We start from the raw sequence: 23,673 nt of genomic DNA on the forward strand, positions 1-23,673 counted from the left end.
ATTTCGTATTAAGCCGTTCCGCGGGCTATAAGATAGATATAAGGACCTATCGGACTTTATTAAAGATATTAAAAGTTCTATATAAAAAGACTATACTAAGGATCTAGTATCCGTAGAAACCGTAGCGGATAGATAGATTATTATTAACTAGATTAATAAGGACTATCGAGTACTTTTCCGATAGAATATAATAGGAAGAGCTAAGACGTAGTTTAATAGATTAAGCCGCGAAACTCGTTAGAATTAGGATAAGCTTAGAAAAGCTTATCTAGAAAGGTATTAGATCGCTATAGAAGATCCTATAGATACGTTTACTCGAATAGAAGCCTAATATAAATTAATATAGTAGAATACCGATAAAACGTTAGTAGAATACCTAGATCGTGCCGATAATTTCTAAGTATAATATAGAGATAAGAAAGAACTCTTTAGTATAAAAGTAGTGCTCGGATTACGTAATAATATAAAACGAGAGATAATCGCTTTCTATTTAAGATAGAGCGAGAAACGTAATTATACTACCGTACGGAAGCTAATTATCGACGCCTACTCTAGGGAGGACGGATTACCGCTTAAAGATAGACTAGAAAAAATCGTATCGTTCGACGAGGCTATATATAAAACGCTACCGGTTATACTAAATAGTTTAAGATAACTATTAGTTAACGACTAATAGAGAAGCTAATAAAATATTAAAGCGAGCGCTAGGAATATACTACTAATTATAGGATTATCGAAGGATAGATAACCCGAGGGATCCTATCCCTATCGCCCGCTCGATTTAAGTTAGATTAAATACTAGAAGTGCTAAGAAATAGGACACTATATAAACTAGTATACTATCTAAAGGATAGGATTACCGCGATTAGTAGGTCTACCGGCGGTTATTATATAAACTATACTAACTCGACCTAAGAACCTTAATAATAAGGGGATATTAAGAAAATAGGACGACTTAATAGGAAACGGTTCCTTATCGTCCGTAATATTCGTAATACCTATAGGTTAAGATTAGGTTAATACTACTAATTGTCTAGGTTAATCTAGCGTTAGTAAAGGGAAGTAGCCTATAAGAGAAAACGTAGAGGATACCGGTATAAGGCGCTAAGCTACTCTACGTAGAGAGGGTCCCTCTTAAATTAGACCGAGTGGAATTAATCGGATTACTAAAGAAACCGCGATATAAGTATTCTAACCGGTAGAAGCGTTTTAGAGATATAATCGAATAGAAGCGATACGTAAAGATTCGCCTAGAACTATAGGTAGTTAGAGTATTACCTTAGGGCCGTCTATTCTAATCGTACTAATAGGAAGTTAGGCGTATTAAGCGGATTAACGTAACCTCTGTACTTATAAATAAATAGGAGGACTATTAGGTAACTATCTAGGGTATAAAACGGTAACGATAATATTTAGGAGAGAGAGAGTCTAAATTAATACGGACCCCCTAAAAGTACTAAGCCCGATTAGAGCTATTAGGATAAATAAGAGATTCTCGATCCTAAACGCGTTACGAAATACGGATATTACTTTATTACTAGTATAACTACTTAACCGATTAGAGGCTACGCGTAAAGAGCTTACTTAGTATTTATAGGACTCCGTACCTAGATTTAGAGTACGGAGGGTACGTATCTAATAGGAGATAGGTATTCTAGCTAGATAGGCGATCTAACTAATTATTACTCGGATAAAGGATAACCGATATAATTACTATATAAACCGAGGTAGCCTTATAAGCGCGCCTACTATTCTAATAGATATATTAGATAATAATAGATAGTTAGTACCGATATTCGTTACCGTATAGATAGATAATATCTAATTAACTAAGTCACTAATCGATAGCGGATCCCTCGTAGAACTAATTTCGAAAAGAGTAGCTAATAAGCTTAAAATACTAGTATATACGGATAAAGGGAAGGAGATTAGTTTAGCGGATAACTTAACTACTATTCTATTAAAGTATATATATATACTTATAAACGTCGCCGGGATTAGAGCCTATATAAAGTATTATATTATTAACGTTAATACGTATAACCTTCTCTTAGGGGTAAGATAGATAAGAAGAGTGCGATTTATAGCGGACTATAGGGAAGGGATCGTAACGATTAGTAGGTCCGATAGAAGAACTATATAATTATAAACCCCGCTAGTACCGATTAAATACTAGAAAGAACTCCCGGTCGTTACTATCGATAAAGAATACGTAAATAATATACTCTAACGGGTGATAGATAATCTAGATAAATAAGATTCTAGTAAAGCCCCCTATTAAAGGGATTTTTAATCGCCTATCCTAGTCGCCCTCGATCGGATAGAGCCCGTAGTCCGAAACGAGGATAGGAGGGTATCCCTCCGGATAGATTAATAATATAAAATATAAAATAATATCTATATAATATAACTATCCCTATAAAATATATATATCCCGTATACTAGGAAATTAACCGCGTAGAAGAACGAACGATCGAAGATCCTACTAGAATAGCTATCTTACGAGATAATAAGGATAAGACTTATATTATTACGCTAGCCCTAGGCGATATAGTTTATAGTATATTACTAATTTCCTTTAAATATTCCGAAGATATATATTATCCCGCTTCGCGACTAGAATTCTTAGATTTTACGGGAGGGAATCCTAAAAAAGTAATATTATTATAGATAGATTTCTATAGGAAAATATCCCGATATCGATCCTATGATTCTATAATAGCGGTAGGAGGCGATAGAGCGATTCCGTTCTGAATAAACGAAGTCGGAAGATTCCTAATATACCGAAGGCTAGAAGTAAGGGAAATAAGTAACGCTAAATAAGAAGTCGTTAACGAATAGTTTAGTAATACGGATATTATTATCGGGAGTAGAGCTTAAACGGAAGAATAAAAAGCTTAAGTACGACGATTACTCTTTACGTAGAAAGATTATTTCGTAAAATTAGTTCGAGATATTAAAGCCACGGACCTAATCGAGTATTCGATTAATTTAGAGCCGGGGGCGTAGCCTATAAAAGTAAAAATAGCTCGATATACCTAAGCGGAAAGGGAGTTTATAGCTAAAGCCTTCCTAGATATAGAAAAAGCGGGAATACTTTAGTGAATAGTATTATAATAGGGTATAAGAACGCGATTCCTACCGAAGAAAATTCTAGGATAATTACGGATTATATATAATTATATTCTTATAAATAAATAGACTATTAAGTCTTCTTACCTAGTATATAGTATAGACGAAGTCGTTAATATAGTTATAAAGGATAAGTTTAATATATACTTCTCGGCGGACGCTTTATATAGATACTAGGTAGTGCCTATTAAACTAGGCGACGAGTTTAAGGCGGCGGTAATCACGCTATATAGATAATATACGTATCGTCGAATAGGAATAGGATTAAAAAACACTAGTTATATATACTCTTAGTTTATAGATATAGTATTCGGTCCGATTCCGCGAAAAGAAAATATAGAGCTATACGAGAAGATTATAGAACTACGTAAGGAGAATATAGAACGATAGGAAACTATTATAGGGGATTAGGGGGATATAGGATTTAGCCTATTTATAGATAATTATCTTAGCGCCGCCGTATTATTCGAAGCGATATATTAATTCCTATATAAATAATATTTCCCTCGGGTAGTATTCGGGCCTATATACCTAGCCGAAAAGAAAGTACGTATATTTAATAACTCTCTAGAGGCTATTAGATTCGAAGGGAACGTAGAAGGGATTCGGCCGTCCTTAAGATACCGGGAAAAGATTAGTAACTAGCCCCTCCCGACTAATTAAGAAGAGCTCGACGGATTCTTATAGCTAATACCCTTCCTACGACGATTTATTCCCGGGCGGGTAGATTATATTATAATTATAAAGAGTGCCTACCTAGAAAAGGTCCTAGTAAAAGTATATAAACCCCGCCCCGAACCGAGCGATATAAAAGAATATAATAGCGACCTTACTAAAGTAAAGTGTCGGAGTAAGTAGATACCCGAAGCTATCTATAAGAAAAGAGGCCTTAAGTCGAAAGTGCGGTCTATATAGGCGGAGAAACCGTAGAAATAGACTAACGAGTGCTAACAATCTTTTATCTACGTAAAAAAAGCGATCGCCGAGAACGCCTATACTAATACTAATTACGATCTATAATTCTACTTAGCGGCTAATACTTCGGGAACGGGCGTCGGTAGTGTCCTATTCTAGTTAAAGGGGGTTCCCTCTAGAATAATCGCTAGTCTAGACTATCGAAGTGCTAAGAGGATTATTATATTCCTATCGTTCCGGCTAATAGATACTAAAACCCGTTATACTAACCCTAAAAAAGAGTGCTTAGTAGTCGTTAAATACCTTATAGAAGTCCGTTAGATAGTTATAGGTAGCCGTTTCCCTATAATATTATATACGGATTATAGCGCGTTACGAATAATTCTCGCTAAAGGGAGTAAAGGTAATAGTAGAATTATCTAATAGGAAAGTAGACTAAGGAAGTACGATTATATTATATATTATAAACCTAATACCGACCCTATTATAGGGTTAGCTAATAGGCTAAGCCGTATACCTACGCGAATAACTACGGAGTTTAAAACTAAAGATTCGGTACCTAATCTTATATACCCGGTAGCGACGCGGGACCGAGAAGACGACCTAATCGAATATACTTTCCCCCTCGAAAGATTTCGTCGTTACCCGCTAGACTAGAGAGAAGCTAATATATAGGACTTATACTAGACGTCGCCGATATATCGGGGAATCGTCGAGACCCTCTAAGAAGAAAGCGAGGCTCTAGGGAGAATATTACGGGTATAGAGAAAAGTAGCGCGGAGAAAAGCGAACCGTATAAGAATCGGCGATAGGCTAGGCTTATTAATATATCGAGAAAAGAACGGGCTATAGTCCCTTTATATTATAGAATTAGAGATCGACGGAGCTCTTCGAGGGTTTTATAATAACTATAGTTATTTCGCCGCTATATTAATAGTAGATAGGATAATCGGTAGGATCTACTAGCCTAAACGTGCCGTAGATATAATAGCCTAGGTTAACGCTTATAATATATACTAACGATTTACTAGAAAAAACCTATTAGGCCTACTATCTTATATCTAGGAAATAGAACCTATAAATATAATCGGAATAGACTTTCTCGGACCTATTAGACTAAAGTATACGTTAGGTACGAATTATATCCTAATAGTTATAGATTACTTCTCTCGCTTTATATAGGCCTAGGCTACCGAGAATATAGACGCCTATTTAGTCGAATACTTCTTTAGTTACGTATTAAGCCCGGTCTTTAGATAGCTAGCGAATATATATAGTAATAACGGGACTTACTTTATAGCGGATCGAGTGCTTCGGATATAAGAAAAATATAGAGTGTATACCTATATAGCCCTAATATATTACCCCTAATCGGTAGGTATAAACGAGCGAGTAGTATAATTAGTCGTATCTATATTAAGAAAAACCTATTATATATAATTAGGTCGACTAGAACGTTAGAGCGAAGTATTAAGGGAGGTCGTCCTAGCTATTAACACTAGATAGGTTAGAGTTTATAGGTATATACCTACCGAATTAATACTAGGATTTAACCCTACGTCTTATATATATAATACCGACTTAGTATACCTAGCCACTATATAAGATTAGAAAGCTAAAGAGCCTATCCTATTACACTTACTTTAATTATACGAGATATATAGAGGAGAACGCCGCTAAGAAGGTATTAAAGCGGTCGCGTTAACGTATACTTTAGTATAGGAAAGGGAACGTCGATAGACTAATACCTACCGAACTAAATTCTAAGACGGAGATTTAGTATTAGTAAGAGATTTCCTTAGGGATAAAGTACGAACGGATAAGATAAAACCTAAGTAGCTAGGACCGAGATAACTAATTTCTATTAACCCGAGCGGTATTATAGCGATAGTAAGACCGCTATATAGCGAACGAGTTTCGAGGATTTATCTAGATAATCTAAGAGTCTATTATCCGAGAGCGCCCTAGGTAGAGAGAGATCCGTTAAGAGCTCCGATACTAGAGATCGAGAGAGGAGCTATATCTATAGCGTTAATTAATAGCTAAAGATTAGTTAATTTAACTTAGCCCGTTTAAATAAGAATTATAAGGAGGTTTAGCGGTTAGGTTAAATAATATTAATTAGTATATAGTTATTATATATTTTAGCGGATAGTAACCTAACTATAAGGATTAAATATTTACGCTAGTAAGGACTTTTAGTTATTAGACACTTTTACTCTCCCCTTTCGTTAAATAGATTTATTATCTTTTATTTTAATACTTCCCCTCCCTCCTTATCTCTTTACTTCACTCCTATCTATCTCGTTACTTAATACTATCTCTATTTCTCCGAAGCTTTAAAGTCTATCTTAATATAGTAGTAGATATACCTCCGTCTAAGGGAGTAGTCCGAAAGGAAAATAAGATAAAGACTAGACCTATACCTTAAGAACCGTCCGAGTGCCCTTAGATTATATTATACCTTTCCGTTCGGTTACTATACTAGAAAGTTTATATATATTAGAAGTCGGGACCGGGACTAGATCGATAGGGTATCTTAGTAGGTATTTATATTATCGATTATAATATATAAGGAGCGTAGATCGACGTAGTACGAGAATTACCGAAATATCGATTAGTCTACACTAATATCGATACCACTTTATCGGTAAGGTTTAATCTCTTAGAAATTAACTATTATAGAGACCCGCTAAATAATATACGCTTATCCTTAATAAGGAGGTTAGGAGCTCGTAATAAGATATCCTTCTTTATAGAATATATTATCCTTAAAGACCTTATTTCCGTTCGAGCCGTATAATACGTTTTCTAATAGATACGAGCGGATTAGGACTACCTACGAGTATTATTCTAGCCTAACTCTCGTAGCTATATCACAGAATCCTACTTATAATTAGTAAGGATTATTCGGAAAAGTCGAATCGAGGTAGGATCTTATTAGATCCTATTATTTCGTAACTCTAACTTCGCCGGTAAAGATCCGAAAGAATCCCGATATCGTATATCGTAACTACTATCTAGTGTAATTAACTTCTATCTTTCCGTACCTAAAAGAGCTATTCCTAATAAAAGTAGTAAACTACTATCTATATATAGGTTATAATATTAAATAGAAACGTTTATAAAATAAATCGACGTTATAACGGAAGTTAGAGATACGATTCTAGCCGAATACCTTTATACCCTATTCCTTACCGATCGGGCCTAAGAGATATTCGTATAGCTACGATCCGGCACGATATATATAGAAGATAGCTAAGTCTTAATATTCTAAAAAATAATAGGAAATAAACTATTACGGTTAGATAATAATTATCTAGCGATACCCTTACGAGGAGGATCTACTCTAGGAGGCCGCTATATAACTAGCGACTTCTAAGACCCTATTAATATTATTATCCTATAAATCGGCGCGTTATAGTAAGTAAAGCCTCTACTAACCTACCTACCCTAAGAAAAGGTTATTATAGATCTTTTAGGCGAATATATTTATTAGCGTAAAATCTAATTCTATTATTAGGAGGGCACTCCTAACGTCTAACTATATATTATTAATACTATATAGGACGATATCCGACTAAGAAAACGTATAATAGATATAAATAAAGGTATCGGTCTAATCCTAAAGATCGTATCGGCCCTAAAAAACGCGCCTCTAATATATAGAAATAATAATAATACTTAGATATAAGAGTAGCTAGGGAAACCTTCGCTAGTACGAGGATTAACTAAGCGCCCCCGAACGAACCTACCGGAGTTAAGTCTTTATAAAGAAAGTTACGTTAATAACCTACGAGAGTATTTAAATTTAGACCTATAGGAAATCGATTTAGAAGACTATTACCGATTAATACCTCCTCTCTATAATAACCTAAATCCGACTACTACGAAACTATCGAGTACGGAACCCTCCGAACTAGCCTATATAATCGTTAATCCCTATTAAAGTAGCGCGTCTTATACTAATACTACTCCTAAAGATAAAGGAAAATTAAGGGCGCCGACCGATCCTAGCCCCGCGCCGGTAATAATCCCGAGCGCGACCCGTCCTACTAATGATCCGATATCTATAGAGAGTACTATCCCGTTTTAGGATAACGCCGAGTTATTCTTCCGTATAGGACTAGCCGCCGTCGGAGAAATATCTAAATTACCTTATCTATATAACTTACTTCGAGATAAATATAACCGACGGTATCGAGCCGGTCTCGGTTTCGGCTATACCTACGATATAGATATAGATACGGAGTAACGTATAAGAACCGTATTCCGGTAGGTAGCGCGGATAATAGAAGATAAGTTATAATTATATAAATCGTATATCGACTCGGGTGCTCTATATTATTCGACGGAATAACGTCATACATTAAATCTAGAGGTGAACTATCGTACTAAGCTAGAACGGTTAATCGGGGGCGATCAAGGCTAAGGTAGAGGATTCTAAGGGAGAGATTTATTAATGAAAGAACGGGCACACGGAAGGCGGTGACGAAACGTTTATTATTAGGCAGAATCATTCTGAGGGAGAGATTTATTGATGAAAGAACGGGCACACGGAAGGCGGTGACGAAACGTTTATTATTAGGCAGAATCATTCAGACCGCCCACCCGCTGATTTAACTCGGCGGGGAACTTTCAGTCTTTACAGAGATCAAGGAGAATTAGCCATCCAGAACAATAACATCATATTCTTTCAATATTCATCAAGATTCATCGTGTATTGAAGAGCCAGTGAACCAGAGGGTCCCCAGGGACCAGTTTCAGACGGAAAAGACCAGAAGACCCGAAGTGGATCGGGTTGGTCAGATTTTCCGTTGACACCTCCTTTTTCTTATCTTATCCTCTTCCATCTATCATCCTTAGACCTATTTCTTATACCCCCTGGATCATAGATCTACCAAGCTAGAGTAGAGCTTAATGCCGGGGCCTGCTAGTTTCCGGCCATATAGGCATTCCCGGCAACGAGGCCGTAATTCCCATTCACATCCAGGGTCTGGATGGGAAGTCTTCGGTCTTTCAACCGTCAAATTCAATACCTCTCTGGTTCCATTGATACATCCACGTATTCAAAAGTCCATGCATCGAAAGAAATACCTAACAATACTTGTGACCCCAAACGGTAAGTCACTAACAGCAATGCAGCATTGGTCCACTGTCATTTCTATGGGGATACGAGCCTTGAGGACGAAGATTCAAATAAATCAGAAGAACCCTGGAACATCCCACATATTATACAAATCTTGGGTGGATCTGGCACCGGATGGCAAACGGAGGGGTTGCCTCATACCTAGATAGAGTCGACAATCAACAAATGTGTATTGAAGTGGTTGAGTAAAATGATAGCAGAGATTACATTCGAGGATTGGTTGAGGAGTCAGTACAACCCTAAATACGAGAAAAGAGAAGAGACAAACGGCTACTTCAAGGCGAGTGTATGAAAAGCTTCGTTTTGCCTGCTTTCTAAGGTTGGCTTAGCTATTTGCTTCAACCCAGGCCTCAATAAGTTCCTAAGGACTATGCACCTCTTGCATCTCTCTTCTGTTCCCGTTTGATCATTAAGTTTCGAGATCTTTCAATCTGTAGTAACAACAATCTCACCCGACACATTTCAATTAAATCTGGATTGTTGCTACAAGATAGAGAAACCATAAAAAACATTATTCAAATCCTTCTGTTTTTGTCAAAAAACCTACACTTCTACAGGCTTTGAGGCCCTTTCTTACTTTATTTGGAAACACGTTTATTAGGGCCCATTTAGGGCTTAATGAGTTAAGGAATTTAGGTAAGTCTAGGATGTTGTATATGTTGTATCGTTGTCTATGAGATTGCATTTAAAACCCCGTATTGAACCCACCGTTACCTGTCATTTACCATCCGATCCGGGACAAGCTGACAGAAATATAGTACCTAGGTAGTGGCTCTGAGCCGAGGTCTAGGTCTATGTGATCGACATGCAGATAAAATGGATACTTTCCGACCCTTGACTCGTTCAATTTTCCCCTCCCATACCTACTTAGGGTAAACCAAACATATGATGGGATTCGGCACTGTTTTCAGCCTCGGTCTCCTCCTGGTCGCCTTCCTGGCTGGCCCCATAAGCCAATTCGTACGAATTGGAGGAGTCTTCCTTACACCGAATCCAACGGTGCTATCTAAAGGCCAGGGCCCAATTCATATTGAAGACACCGTCCACTGCGAGGATCTGCATCACTATCGCCCAGCGAACTTGCTGTTCACTGCCTGCGAGGATGACAGGAGCGGACGGTTCAGTTGGTTCCCCCCACTGGGCAACTTTGTGCCAGTCAGGAACCAAGGCTCTATTCATGTCGTGGATCCTAACGTAAGTCATCCCGAGGACATTGTACACCAGAGAAATAACAAGATAGACTATGAAATCAACCCGTTTGGCAATGGAAAACTTCCAAGGCTCCTTTTTGACACATGGAATCGATGTCATTGAAGACCCCGAGCAGGCCAATGCAGTCTATATCTACGCCGTCAACCACTTGCCCAACCCGGCTTACTTTGAGGCCGGCGAGCCTGCAAACGTCCCCAAGGCTCGATCTCAAATCGAGCTCTTCCACCACGTCTTGAAGTCCGGTTCCGTCCGCCACGTGCGCTCAATTTATCATCCGCTCATCAAAACCCCCAACGACATCTTTGCCGCCAGTCCGGCCTCCTTCTATGTCACCAACGACCATTTCCACCGCGAGGGTGCCATGCGGCTCATTGAGGATGTCTGGCCCTCAGCCACATGGTCCGACGTCATTCACGTGCAGATCACAGGTATCCTCGATGAGCCATATGCTACCGTCGCGCTGACAGGTCTGCGGAACAACAATGGTCTCGGCCATGGCCGCACCGACAAGGAAATTCTCATTTCCAGCGCCATGGGCGGCGAGCTCTATGTCTCCACCCTGCACGAGTCTAACTACTCCATCGCAGTTGAGACCTCTATTCCCTTCCCTACTCTCACCGACAACCCTACCTACTACACAGATCCTTACCGCACGGATGCGGACGACGCTAGCGGCTTCGTTGTGGCCGGTATCTCGCAGGCTTTCAAGATGCCTTCCAATTCTATAGATCCAAATGCCACGGATCCCTCGCAGGTGTGGTATGCTCGTCTCAACCCAAGTAGCGGTGTGTGGGAGAAGAGGCTGTTATTTGAGGATGATGGGTCGAGGATTCGGTCTGCGAGTGCTGCCGTTTTGATCCCTATTGAACCAGACGATAACAAAAAGTTGGCCTGGCTCTTTGTTACTGGGTTTTTATCGGAGAGTATTTTGGTCGTACAGGTCGAGCTGTAAAACGCACAGGATTATGCTTAATCATGTTCCAGGGTTGAGGTCCAAGCTTGAGGTTCAAGGTTCAGAAATCAGATTATAAATCCAACATTTGGATAGCTAGATACAGCCTCCCTCGAATAAACATAAAAACACTAGCGCCGCTGCAATGCAGAAGAAAAAAAAATACACTCTCATCACATCATTTGTTTCATCTGTCCGACTTACCCGGGTTCTGGGCAGAGAATGAACAGAACTTGTCCTTGATCGCAATCACCTCGTAAGTTCCCTCGTCGGAGGTCTTGATGGTCTTGAAATTCTCGTACGAGATATCGTGCTTGATATCAAGAATCTCCGCTTTCTTCCCCTTGCGGACATTGGAACTACGGATGTATCTGTTGGATGTTAGCAGAGCTGTGCAGACCACATGCAGAGTGTTGACTTACGTAAATTCGAATGGTGGTGTGCCCCAGAACTCGAAGTGAAGCTCAGCCTCTCCGCCCTCGTGAATATCCACCACCGATTCTTTGCCCTTGCTGATCCGCACGCTAGGCATAGGGTGGATAACCTTGGTGATCTCCTTGTGGGCCTTGCACTTCCCACTGGCTCCGTCACTGACGGCATTGATGGTGAACTTGCCAGGGAGCTCGGCAATACGACGGAAGTTGGTGGTTTGAGAAGTGGCCTTGCGTTTCGCACCGTCGAAGGTGTAGAACACATCGAATGGACCGTGACCCGACAGCGAGAACGAAAGTCGTTCGCCCACACAGTAATCCACCTTGGACTCGAGCGGAATAATGGTAGGAACATCGGATATGGCCACTCTCACCGAGGAGGCATCGAGCTCAGTGGTCCTTTGGCATCCTCTCGAATCGCGAACCTTGTGGATGCTGACTTGGTGTTGGCCCAAGTCGAGATGGCGGCGAGGAATGAGTAATTTGTGGCGGTTGGAATTGATCTTGGGGATGGTGACAATCTCCGGCTTGGCATTGGAGTGGTGTTTGATGCTGATCTCCAAAGAGAATGGTGGGACACCCTCCAAGGTAATGGGGATCGATTCCTCGCCGTTGATATCTTCCTTGCAGAAGCCAAATACGTGACCAGGTTGGTCGAACTTAGCGGACGGTAGCGGGTTCACCTTTTGTGTCACGGTCAAAGGTTTGCTCTTTGGATCGTTGTCGTAGAGATTGTCGCCCACTTGCGTGAACTTGTAGCTGTACTCTCCAGCCTCGGAGGTATCCATCTCCATTGAAGTCACATGAAGGGCAGACTTCAAGCTCTTTGGTTTCGCCGAAGAGAATCCACCACGGTCCGCCTTGCGTCGCTTCTCATATTGAAGACTGTACGGAGGGTTACCCGAAAGCCGAACCTCGAGACTATCATCGTCGCCTTGACAGACCGATGCCTTAGCAAACTCCTTGGCGGCTCCAATGGGAGAACCGTCCAGAGCAGTAATTTGTGGCCGTGCAATCCACGACACTTCAAACTCATTGGCAGACTGATCCACTGTGCCAGGGCAAGCGGCATCAAAGACTTCGCTGATCTCATATAGACCCTGCTTATCCACGGTCAAAACACTGTTTGCATCCCAGAAGTTCTTCTGAATCGGTGCCGAATCAACATCCACATTCTTGTACTTGACAGTCCAAGGACGCTGGCCGCTCAGCCTCAACGGGATCTCAATCCTGGACCCTTGCAAAGCCAACACGCTTCTCTTCTTATCAATCTGACCGAAAGATACATGCGGGGGTTGCGACCGGGCTTCGATATTGATGCTTTCCTTGAGAGTTCGTTTGCAATTAGACTTGTCTTTGACGCTGGTTAGTGATACGACATATTCGCCACCGTTAATCAGCTTATCAGTTGTGATGGTTGCCACATCGGTATCGGATTCTAATGACTTCTTGGATCGCTTTCCATTATGAACGATCTCATATTGCAAGACCCAAGGCGCCTCTCCAAGGAAAGCCACTTCCACAGAAACCATTTCACCGAAACAGGCAGATCTCAATTTTCTTGACAGGAAATGAGCTGACGCCGGTGGCTTCACGTCTTGTTCGAGCGCAGGTAACTTGAGAGCCCGCGGTGAGTAGACGGCATCTTCAATGTCCAGGAAACGATAGGTGTATGAACCAGCTTCCGATGGAGTGAAATCGAGCTGCGTGCGCATTCCTTGAACGGCTTGTACCTTGGAAACAACGCCCTTGGAGCTTTCAATGCTGTATCGAAGAGAGAATGGAGGTGAGCCCGTGAAAGCCAAATCCACGAGTAATCCAATGGCGTTATTGGCACAGCGGTCAAAGATCTTCTCCGCCTTGACTGCCAACTCGGGCTCAGGCGGGTTATGCAAATAGCAGGATGAAGGCTCCAGGATCTCACCGGGGCAAAACTTGGTAGAGACCGATGTCAAGGCATACAAACCAGGCTCTTTGATATCAAAAGTCTGATTCATGTGTTTGAGGTCAACGGCCCGGGCATCTGCTACTTCTTGTGCATTGCCCGTGAACGAGTAACCGACTGAGAAGGGACCATCATTAGAGTATGCCTGTCCATCAGGATGGAAGCTCAAGGGGAGCCTTGTGCTGTCTCCCTTGGCGACCTGCAAGGGATTCTGAGAATTGCATTTTTGTAGAGACAACTGCGGGCGCTCATGGACGGAGAACTGATACCATTGGGATTGCGACTTGGTAGACGGTCGATCTCCTTCCTCAAAGATGGTAGAATAATTGGCCACGTTTCCAATAGCATCGTGGACCTCTTCAACGGTATAGAACCATTCTCCGCCATCATTCAATGATTCATTCAAAGGGATCTCAATCCTTTGGCTCTGAGCCCACGACACGTCGGGCTGATTGATGCTATACAGAGCAGCGGTAGTTCGCCCATTTAGCAGCGGAGAGCGCAAGTTGTCTGGTTGGATGTTGAGAACCGAGAAGCCACGATCGAGGTTGTTAACTTGGCGACTATATTTGACCTTCAACGGAGGCGTACCTTCCACCTCCAATTTGAAGTCTGATAATTCTCCTCTGCACTTGTCGATGTGTGAGTTTTTGATCAGAGCTCGCGGGCAAGATACCACTAGCGCATCAAATGTGCGCGTGTGAACGTCTAGCTGAGATTCGTCGACCACCCGTTGAAGACGATAGACACCAGTCTTACGAACTGGGAAAAGCAAATCTCGATGAAGTTGACCCGGTGTATGTTTCTTATCTGCTTGCTTCTTGAGAGACTTCAACTGTTTTGCCGGGATGCTAATTGTTTCATTCTCGCCAGTGTTAAGATCCAAACGCAAAACCTCAATCAAGACCGGATTAGTCTGGTTGACACGGATGGGCAAGTCGATAGTAGATTGATGAGAATCAAGGCAAAGCGAGGTTCGATCCGGGTTGAGAACGGCGGATCTATTATAGACTTAGCATGGACTTTTTTGGATTTTGGAATTTGGGACATAATCAAGCTTACCCTTCTGGTAGAATATGCACAATCTGCCTTCCCAAAATCAATGACGCATTGTGAATAATATCGCCGGGCTTTACTCTGCGCTCAGAAATGGACAACTCGCGATCATACGCCACCTTGACCAGTCCAGAAAGCCACGCACCCCAAGGAATCTGTAGATATCATCAGAAAAGAAAGCAGAGAGGAAAAAAAAAGAAGAAGCTTACTGGGATGCGAAACATCAAAAACACATTTCCCACGGCGTGCAGCAGGAACAGAGTAAGTGTGGTCGGGAATGCCCATTCCAACCAAGGTATGCGCAGAGCCTGCAAGCCAACTAAAAAGATTCCGTCTATCGTAGCCCATTTCAACAAGAGCCAAGTTGAGTCCAGGTCATCGGATGCAGTCAGGGACTCATAGATCCGCCACGCATTCAATGCAAAATATACTGCCACGACATAGAGTCGTTGCGAGGGCGCATCGATCACACTGGTGGGGATCAGTGGCTCATCGTTCGCGTTAGGGGGCGGCAGTCTCGAGGATTTCGAGGCCGATTTGGATACTGATTTATGTGGCGTTCGCACGGTGCGATTCTCTCGCAGCTGCGATTTTGGAGTCTGAAAGAGCTTTTTTCTTCCAGTGCCTGGAATTGTTTTCGGCGTCTGCGGAAAGGCAGACGGGAGGAGGGGAGTGCCGTTCATGGCATGCTGCAGCTAAAGCTGGTAGGTGGAGAGAGAGAGAAAGAGAGAGAGGTAGGTAGGTAGAGAGAGAAGAAGAAAAGTTGGAGACGCGGGAAGCGCGTCGGGAGAAGCTCGGTCCACATGACGATGACCTCTTCCCTTCATCTTTATACTCTTGCAGCTCAATGAATTGGTTTATTGTATAAAGCTTTTGAATATCTCCCCCTTTCAATCTCATCTCTCTTTCCAATCTCATCACCCTTTCTAATCCCACCCTAAACCTCTACAGCTCTACACCTACTCTCGTGAATCATGGGCCCTAGAGTCAAAAGGCGCCGATTGACCGACCCGGAAGATCTAAGCGATGATATATGCCAGTCTGCAACTCGGTTGGAAAAAGATAGCTGGAATGGATTTTGCGAGATTGAATCAGAGCCCGTATGTTTGCTTGAACCCGTCACAATTCTTTGCTAATATATCTTAGGCTTTGTTCAATGTTATGCTACGGGAGTTTGGGGTCAAGGGGGTCAAAATTCAGGAAGTCGTTTCTCTTGACGAAGAAATGATGGCCTTCCTCAAGTATGTTGATCCCTATCTGTATCAAACCCCCTGGGGCTAATTGGGCAGCAATCCTGTTTATGGCTTGATTTTTCTCTTCCGCTGGCGTGAAGATAATGATGGAAAACAGGAAGCGACTTGCCCTGAGGGGCTATGGTTCGCAAATCAGGTCAGTTCCCATATCTTTTTAGCTATAGATTCTTGCTGAGATATAATATTGAGACCGCCAACAATGCTTGTGCCAGCGTGGCACTGCTAAACATCGTCAACAATATCCCAGGCATTGATCTAGGAGAAAATCTACGATCTTTTAAAGACTTCACCATGCCTTTCACCCCAGCCTTGCGTGGGGATGCAATCAATAACTTCGAGTTTGTTAAAAGGATACATAACTCATTTGCGCGGTAGGATCCGAAAGTCCCTCCCCCAAAGTTGTTACTTCAAATACTGATCACATCCCTCTTAGGAAAATGGACATTCTCAATTCAGACCTGCAGCTCAAGAGTGAAGCAACGGTCCGAAAAAAAGGCTCCAAGGGCCAGGCCGATGATGACTCAAATTCTACTTTCCATTTCATTGCATTTATGCCCGTAATGGGCCAATTGTGGAAGTTTGATGGGCTAGAGCGACAGCCACGGACGCTTGGTATGTACACACCAAGCAATATGGTTCCAGGTCGCCCTTACTCACTTTGACAGGGGAATGTTCTGAAGATAACTGGCTGGAATGGGTCAAGCCAAATCTTCTGGATCGAATGGCTGCATACGAAGAAGAAGAAATTGAATTCTCCATTCTGGGACTCGTGCGCGACCCTCTACCTGATCTTGTTAACGATCTGGCCATCAGTGTGAGAAATCTGGAAATCCTCAACCAACGGGCCATCCAGTCCACCAATCTTTTGTTGAATGAAACCATACTTGGTCCTGAGCCATCCCTCTGCTTAACGCGTGAAGAGATCGATGCGGTGGTGATTCCCCAGGAAACCCTTGATGAATACCAGACATGTTCAGAGACCAAGGTTCAGGAGTATCAGCAGACAATAAGTAATGGTCAGCGAGAACTTCGATCACGCATCCGTGAAGAGCAGCAGTCCCATCGGTCGGATGACGAGTACGCAGCTGGACGGCGATTTGACTACGGGCCCGCGGTGCGAACGTGGCTGCGACGATTGGCGCAGAAGCAGCAGCTGCAGGAGTTGTCTCTCGTGGCCTACTGATTCGATAATTACTTTTTAACTTCATACTCCTGATGTTCTTTTTGCCTACAACATAGATACTCGATTTCCTTATCGCCTCGGCCGGTGACGTAGTGGCGTGACCCTTTTTTTTGTATGGAGTTTCCATAGGCAGGCACTTTCTAGGCTTCCTACATTTCTTCACTTAGATTTTTACGCCTTCTACGCCTTCTACCCTTCTACTCTTCTACTCTTCTACATTTCTACATTTCTACATTTCTACCATTCTACACTTCTAGACACTTCCAAATCAAGTCAAATTGCAGGTGAACAAAAAGAAAGCACTTGATGCTCCCCACTGGGCAAAAAATAGTTCACACGTCACCGCCTCGATTGTTATTGAGCTTCTCTCTCAAATCTCCTTTTTGAATACTGTGTGATCTGGCAAATCCGGACCTCTTGTGGGAATTTTGACGACTCTATAATCCTTGTTTCGGCTCCAAGGCAGGTCCGAGACCTCAGAAAAGCCCCTCTCAACCTCTTGGTTTGCCACCCCTTCGGTTCTACTGAACGCCCATCTTCCAAGGATTCCCATCGTTTGAACACACCATGTCGGCGACTACAGCGCCTGAAAAGGCCCCAGATGATTCCTCCAAGCTGAAAACGTTCCTTTCTATCCTTCGAAAGTATACAGCCCTGCTCCATTGGCCCCTCTCCCCCCGCATCGTAACGCTGCGCACCGCATGCCCAGACGCTAACATGAAGAACTAGGTTTGTCGGCGTGGCAGACATCGCTTCGGTTCGCTTCTCATTGCCTGCGCAGCTACTGGAACCGCGACCAAATCTAGGTAGGTTATCGCCTGTATCCATACTACGTGGGGAGGGGTTGGAGCTAACTGTGGATGACGGCAAAGAATACTGGCATTACTTAGATCGACCGGAGACCTTTGCGAGGTCAGCAAATGTGCCCATATTTCGCGGATGCTCGTGTGCTGACCCAGGAGCTATATAGTATTGGCAAGTCAGATGATGAGCTAGGTCGCATGTTGGAAGTGTTGCGGTTCTGGTTTACCAAGGATTTGGTATGTTTTACCTTTTCGGACTGACTGGCCACTTGCTGACCCTACTATAGAAATACATCAAGGGAAAACCGTGTAAACCATACAACTCAACATTGGGCGAATTTTTCCGAGTGAGTACCGGTGGCTTCTCTGGCTATCTTCTTTGCTAACAATCCCTAGTGCAGTTGGGACGTTAACGACAGTATTCCCGAAGAAGCAAACCTCCCCGGCGTCGAAGCAGGCAGCAAAGAAACGGATGGTGACGAAAGGATCAAAGTGTGCTACCTCACTGAACAGACCTCCCACCACCCCCCAGTCTCGGCCTTCTACATCGACTGCCCCGAACGAGGAGTCTCAGCGCGCGGCTTTGACCAGATCAGCGCCAAATTCACCGGCACCAGCATCCGTGTGAGCCCCGGCCAGCACAACCTCGGAATTTTCGTGAATATTGAGAAGAGAGATAACGAGGAATACCAGTTGACACACCCAGACGCCCACCTCGGGGGGATATTGCGCGGAGCGCTTTCAATCACAGTCGCCGACACATGCTATGTCTCCTGCCCGAAAACAGGGTTGAAAGTGATCCTGCAGTACATGGAAGAAGGCTGGATTGGCCGGACACAGAACAAGCTGGAAGGCGTGATCTTCCGCTATAACCCCGACAAGGACACCGTCAGTCGACTGAAGGATGTCCCAGAGGGCGACATCGTAGCTCGCCTCTCCGGTTCCTGGCATGGCAAGATATATTTCACTCTGGCAGGCAACAAAGAACCTCGTCTGCTCATCGATATCACTCCGCTTCACCCCGTCACAAAGAGCCTGCCTCCACCCGAAGATCAGCTGTCCAACGAATCATTGAAGTTCTGGTCGGATGTCACGACCGCAATCATCGACAGGCAGTTTAGTCAGGCCACCAAGCTCAAGCAGGATATTGAGGAACGGCAACGGCAGCGGGCTGCGGAGCGCAATGAACAGGGTACTGCGTGGAGCCCGCGTTTCTTCACTGGTGCCGTGACGCCGCTGGGTAGACCAGAGCTTACAGAGGAGGGACAGAATGTTCTGCAGGGGATTCGCTCAGGCAAGTTCGCCTTGACCGAAAGTACAGTGCAGGGCGCATAGATGTAATTGTGATTTCCTTGACAGTGTAAGCAAGCAACGTTGGCGTATCTGGCATGCGACCATACAAACATTGAACTCGGCGTCTTTGTTTTCTCATCAGCAAACTTTTGGTTTTTTCTTAGACATACTCTAGAGAATCACTTCACTTGAGATGATAATCCCATTTATATAAAAAGCCCATGATTTAATTGCTTCACTTCGCTCCGCAACAAAAAGAATATATATAATATTGAACAGGAATTGGGTATTGAAATCCAACGCCGCCAGACTCCGATCGTCAAGTACATCAACACATAATCCATTTCAGACCCCGTGGTCAGACTCAGGCTGCGGCACTGACAACCTTGAATCCTGTAGTGACAGTCTTGGTGATCTCCTCGTTCTTATGCGGTAGAAGTGACAAGGCATATGCAACATCGTTCCACTGTCGCTCCGTTTCGCATCGAGGAAGTCGAGCAGCTAGCTTGTCGGCGAGCTGACGAGCGTGTTTTTCCTATTGTAAGTATTAGCATGGCTCATCAGACGATAGCGCCCCCCCTAAACATACCTTCTCCACAAAGCCGATCAAAAACTTGACAATGCGACGCAGAGATGCCTCATCCAAATTAGGCTCTGCGCTCAATAAACTGAACATATCAACAAAGTGGTTGTACACAGCATTGTCTTTAGTTGCCAGTTCCGTGAAGAACATGCGCGCTAGATCGGCGATCTTCTTATCATCATCCTCCAGACACTTGGCCATTTCGCCCAGCTGTCCCTTGACCTTGACCTGACCAGCCAAGATGAGGAAGGTGAGAGTCATAAGACAGGTGCGCTTGACGGAATCATCATCGTCATTCAAACGACGGTAGAGGAAATCTGTGTTTTCGTCGATGAGGTGGTTAAAGCAGACAGCCATATCGCCTAGTGCAATGACAGCATTGCTACGGACGATGGGATCTTCGGACCGCTCCATAATGGTAATGAGGAGTGGTAGATTCTTCTCGCAGTACTCTGCAGACACACACATGAGCTTCGCAAGACATAGAGTCGCAGAGGCCTGCAGGTCACGATCCGGATAAGAGTTGTTGTTGGCCAAAATCTCCACCACTAGCGGACCGAATCTGGCCAAAAGGGAGTTCGCCCCATAGAGAAGCTCGCGTTCTCGAATATGGGCCATGGCGTCTTGGAAGTCATCTTCAGTCGTACCGCCAATGAGGTCCAGTTCGTCCTTTTCGGCACCGTCCTCATTTTGAGGTGCAGTGGCTGCCTTGTTCTTCTCTTGTTCGACTTTACGCCGTTTAAAGTCGAGTTCACACAGCTCCAAATGAACGATCTGTTTGATTGCAACATGGCCAACAACGTACAGTAGCTGCGAAAGCGCAGCAGATGCTGGCTTGGGCTTGGATTCCTGGTCCTCGCTGGTTGTAGTGCCAGACCGCTGCTGTTGCTCCTCTTCCCCGCTGACAGAGACAGAGGATTTCCGTTGATGTGGCGCGAAGACGAATCTGGTCTTCCGTCGAAGAATATCGGAGCAAAGAACGTCCGGATGTTTGGATAAAGAGTAAATGGCGTTGAGGGCATGTTCTGCGACTCCGTACCACTCCTTGCTGGCTGTCTCGATCTCAAGCATGGCCACTAACCTCACCAACACTGAGTGGTCACTAGCGAGTTTAGGGATGCCAACCACTTCCTTTGATTTGGCTTGGCGCCCAGGGATCATGCGCCGCAAAGCAATACAAGTGTATTTGGCGAGCACAAGATCGACTCTTCCCAAACCACCCAGGCCGATGCGCAGCATGGCCTCGATCTCTTTGACGACAACCTCTGGATCTGCCAGAGCCAGCATGCCGAGGACAATAATTGAACCTCTGCGCTGCGTTCGTGAGATTTCCTTCTTCTGTATGCCGTAAACTTGCCACAGCTTGGCGATGACTGCGTCAGATACATTTCCAGCCTTCATCATAGTGCTGAGCAACTGCTCGAGGCAAGTGAGCTCTGCGGGAGTGGCACCAAAAGTCAGACTGATCATGTTGCGGGCAATATAGTTTGCAGCGTCGTTGGGGGTGAAAGAGCCCGGTGCGTCGAAAAATAGGCCCTTGTAGCAATCAATTAAATGGGTCTGGACACCCTTCCCTTCATCACTATTTCCCTTGGTCCAGATAAGACGCAGCATACGGCGAATTCCACCGCGGGCGGTCTCAATCTTGTACGCATCGAGCACGACGAAGAAATCCATAGCCTCAATGACCTCACTCTTATTCCGGGAGGATAGTAACTGAGTGACGATGGTCGACCCAGAATGGAGCACTTCAATAAACCGGATGGCCTCGTTGTAATACTTCCTCGTCAGTTGAAGGCGTGTCATTAATTCGGATGTGGCCGCCTGCTCTGCGGCTTTCTGCATGGCAATATTCTTCTCTTCTTCACTCATCCTGGGTGCTTTCGAGGGAGAATCATCCGGCAATTGTGTAGCGTCGTCCAGTAGTTCGGGATCCACTTGAGTCATGTCACCTGCCTCGAAGCCAGGCGTTTCGGGGGGTCGCAATGCATTTAGCTCAGCGTCGACCGCGTCTAGTCTCTCAGTCCAGTCCTTGTATGAGAGTAGCCCTCCATGCATAACGCTGAAAGGATGCGTGGAGACAAGTTTGGACAGCAGCTTGATGGCGTTGCGTCGAACATTGCTGCTCTTGTCCTCCAAGCTTCTGGCAGCGAGTTCCGCTGCCGCCTGTCGCCTCTTGGGGAACTTTTGTTCCAAGTCGCAGATCCGCATGAATACTTGAATCGCCCGGCAGCGGCAATAAGGATTGATGTCGAGGAATCTTTCCTCTAGAACGTCAAAGAACGCGTTGATCTGGGTCTTGTAATTATCACTGCGTTCTTCCTGTCGACTAAGATCGGAGATGAGATTCCCGCAGACCTCGATCACTGCACAACGGAGCGTATAGGCCTGGAGTATGTTAGTATAGAGAGAGAGGAGAGGGAAAAAAACAAAAAAACAAAAAAAAAAACAAAACAGCACATACCTCACTATCTAGCTGTTTAGCCAAAAGTGTCATTTGCTTGATGATCAATCGGGGAGCAAGTTCGGATAATTTGATAATAAATGTTGATACAGACTTTGGGCCTCTTGTATCGTTGGAATTGAATTCCTTGTTTCCAAGCTCCCTGTACACATGGTTAGCAATATATCCAATCTATCCGCTGATAAATTCTCACTTCAATATCTCATCGGAAAGTTGTGGATAGTCGTATTGTTCGGCCAGAATGTGGAGAAATTCGGCCATCGGCTCCGAGAGATGCTCAAAGTAAGTCAAGCTCTGCACAATGGAAGTTTGAGCGCCTATATCGCGGTCAGCTCTTATTCAACATGTATTCATACCAAGACAAACCCACCAAATGCCTGGCCATGGTGCTTGACTGCAATGCAAAGGACTTTGAATGCATGCATGCGAATGGCCATACTCTTCACTCGCTGCTCGCTTTCGAGGACCAGATAGATTGTGCGGGTGAATAGAGTAATAAATGTGTCACGATCCGAAGTAGTCAGAAAAATACGTCCTAGCTTAAGCTTCATCACCTTGCACATTGTCTCCATGGATATTTGGATCTGGGGCGTCCAATCCCACTGGCCACTATTGGCAGATTTCTTGGACTTGGGTCCTCCTCTTCGCACGGGTGCGGCTTCGGTAGGCTTCTCTGCTGCCTTGACCTCGACGGCAGACAATGCCCATTGGAGGAGGAACCCATACATCTCTAGAAGCTGCTTGTGGTGTTGAATGGCATCTTGATCATCGGATTCAAGGTCTCCATGGATTATATCTGCCTCAACAGACAGGCCAGAAACAACCAGATCCAAAAGTTTGCTCAAATACTTTGCGGGGAGAAGGGTCGAGTATCTGCAAGTATGAAAAGATTCGTCAGATTCGAGTCCAGGCGGGCGCCAGCCTCCATGGGCAAGTTGGGAAGGGACCGGGGCGCACTTTAGCAAAAATTGTAACGAGTCAAATAAAGATGCTCGCATTATTCCTTCTGGGTTCTCCGCGACAGCATCCACGATTGGGTTCAAGACATTGTCAATCAGCGCTGGCGAAAGTTGATCGGGATCCGATTCGCAATCCAACAATTCTGGGTCCGCATCGGGGGTGGGAATAGAAGCGGGATCACTCAAGTAATACTTGAGCGATTCATTTATGTCGAATTGTATTCTGTCCTCCATGTTGGTGGTGGGAGAGGAAAAAAGAGGTGAAAGCGGGGAGGAAAGCCGATTTGTTGATAAGCTCTCGTTCTGATTGTTTGGCTTTTGCCCTTTTTGGGTTCGCCTTTAG

At 44.1% G+C, this 23,673-nt stretch overlaps 5 protein-coding genes across 5 annotated transcripts; 3 read left to right on the forward strand and 2 right to left on the reverse strand.

The window, feature by feature from the left end:
• Positions 1-10,081: 10,081 nt before the first annotated feature.
• N7457_006049 (serum paraoxonase/arylesterase family protein) lies at positions 10,082-11,360 on the forward strand (the record flags this gene model as incomplete). The annotated part of the gene is made up of 2 exons (XM_057177093.1): positions 10,082-10,390; positions 10,437-11,360. The coding sequence occupies 2 exons, from the start codon at positions 10,082-10,084 to the stop codon at positions 11,358-11,360; spliced, it is 1,233 nt and encodes a 410-aa protein (XP_057031395.1).
• A 187-nt stretch (positions 11,361-11,547) lies between these two features.
• Positions 11,548-15,475, reverse strand: N7457_006050 (uncharacterized protein; the record flags this gene model as incomplete). The annotated part of the gene is made up of 4 exons (XM_057177094.1): positions 11,548-11,731; positions 11,783-14,737; positions 14,799-14,947; positions 15,002-15,475. 4 exons carry the CDS (start codon positions 15,473-15,475, stop codon positions 11,548-11,550), a joined length of 3,762 nt encoding a protein of 1,253 aa, XP_057031396.1.
• A 291-nt stretch (positions 15,476-15,766) lies between these two features.
• Positions 15,767-17,228, forward strand: N7457_006051 (ubiquitin C-terminal hydrolase 37; the record flags this gene model as incomplete). Its single annotated transcript, XM_057177095.1, has 6 exons — positions 15,767-15,892; positions 15,939-16,033; positions 16,082-16,181; positions 16,235-16,416; positions 16,479-16,657; positions 16,711-17,228. The coding sequence occupies 6 exons, from the start codon at positions 15,767-15,769 to the stop codon at positions 17,226-17,228; spliced, it is 1,200 nt and encodes a 399-aa protein (XP_057031397.1).
• A 567-nt stretch (positions 17,229-17,795) lies between these two features.
• Positions 17,796-19,366, forward strand: N7457_006052 (putative oxysterol binding protein (Orp8); the record flags this gene model as incomplete). Its single annotated transcript, XM_057177096.1, has 6 exons — positions 17,796-17,872; positions 17,958-18,034; positions 18,101-18,140; positions 18,199-18,268; positions 18,319-18,378; positions 18,428-19,366. 6 exons carry the CDS (start codon positions 17,796-17,798, stop codon positions 19,364-19,366), a joined length of 1,263 nt encoding a protein of 420 aa, XP_057031398.1.
• A 322-nt stretch (positions 19,367-19,688) lies between these two features.
• N7457_006053 (condensin subunit YCS4) lies at positions 19,689-23,564 on the reverse strand (the record flags this gene model as incomplete). Its single annotated transcript, XM_057177097.1, has 5 exons — positions 19,689-19,859; positions 19,914-22,295; positions 22,372-22,513; positions 22,565-22,688; positions 22,742-23,564. 5 exons carry the CDS (start codon positions 23,562-23,564, stop codon positions 19,689-19,691), a joined length of 3,642 nt encoding a protein of 1,213 aa, XP_057031399.1.
• Between the last annotated feature and the right edge of the window lie 109 nt (positions 23,565-23,673).

Source organism: Penicillium paradoxum (assembly GCF_028828445.1).
Source record: "Penicillium paradoxum strain IBT 22861 chromosome Unknown utg000005l_segment0_segment0, whole genome shotgun sequence".
NCBI lineage: Eukaryota > Fungi > Ascomycota > Eurotiomycetes > Eurotiales > Aspergillaceae > Penicillium > Penicillium paradoxum.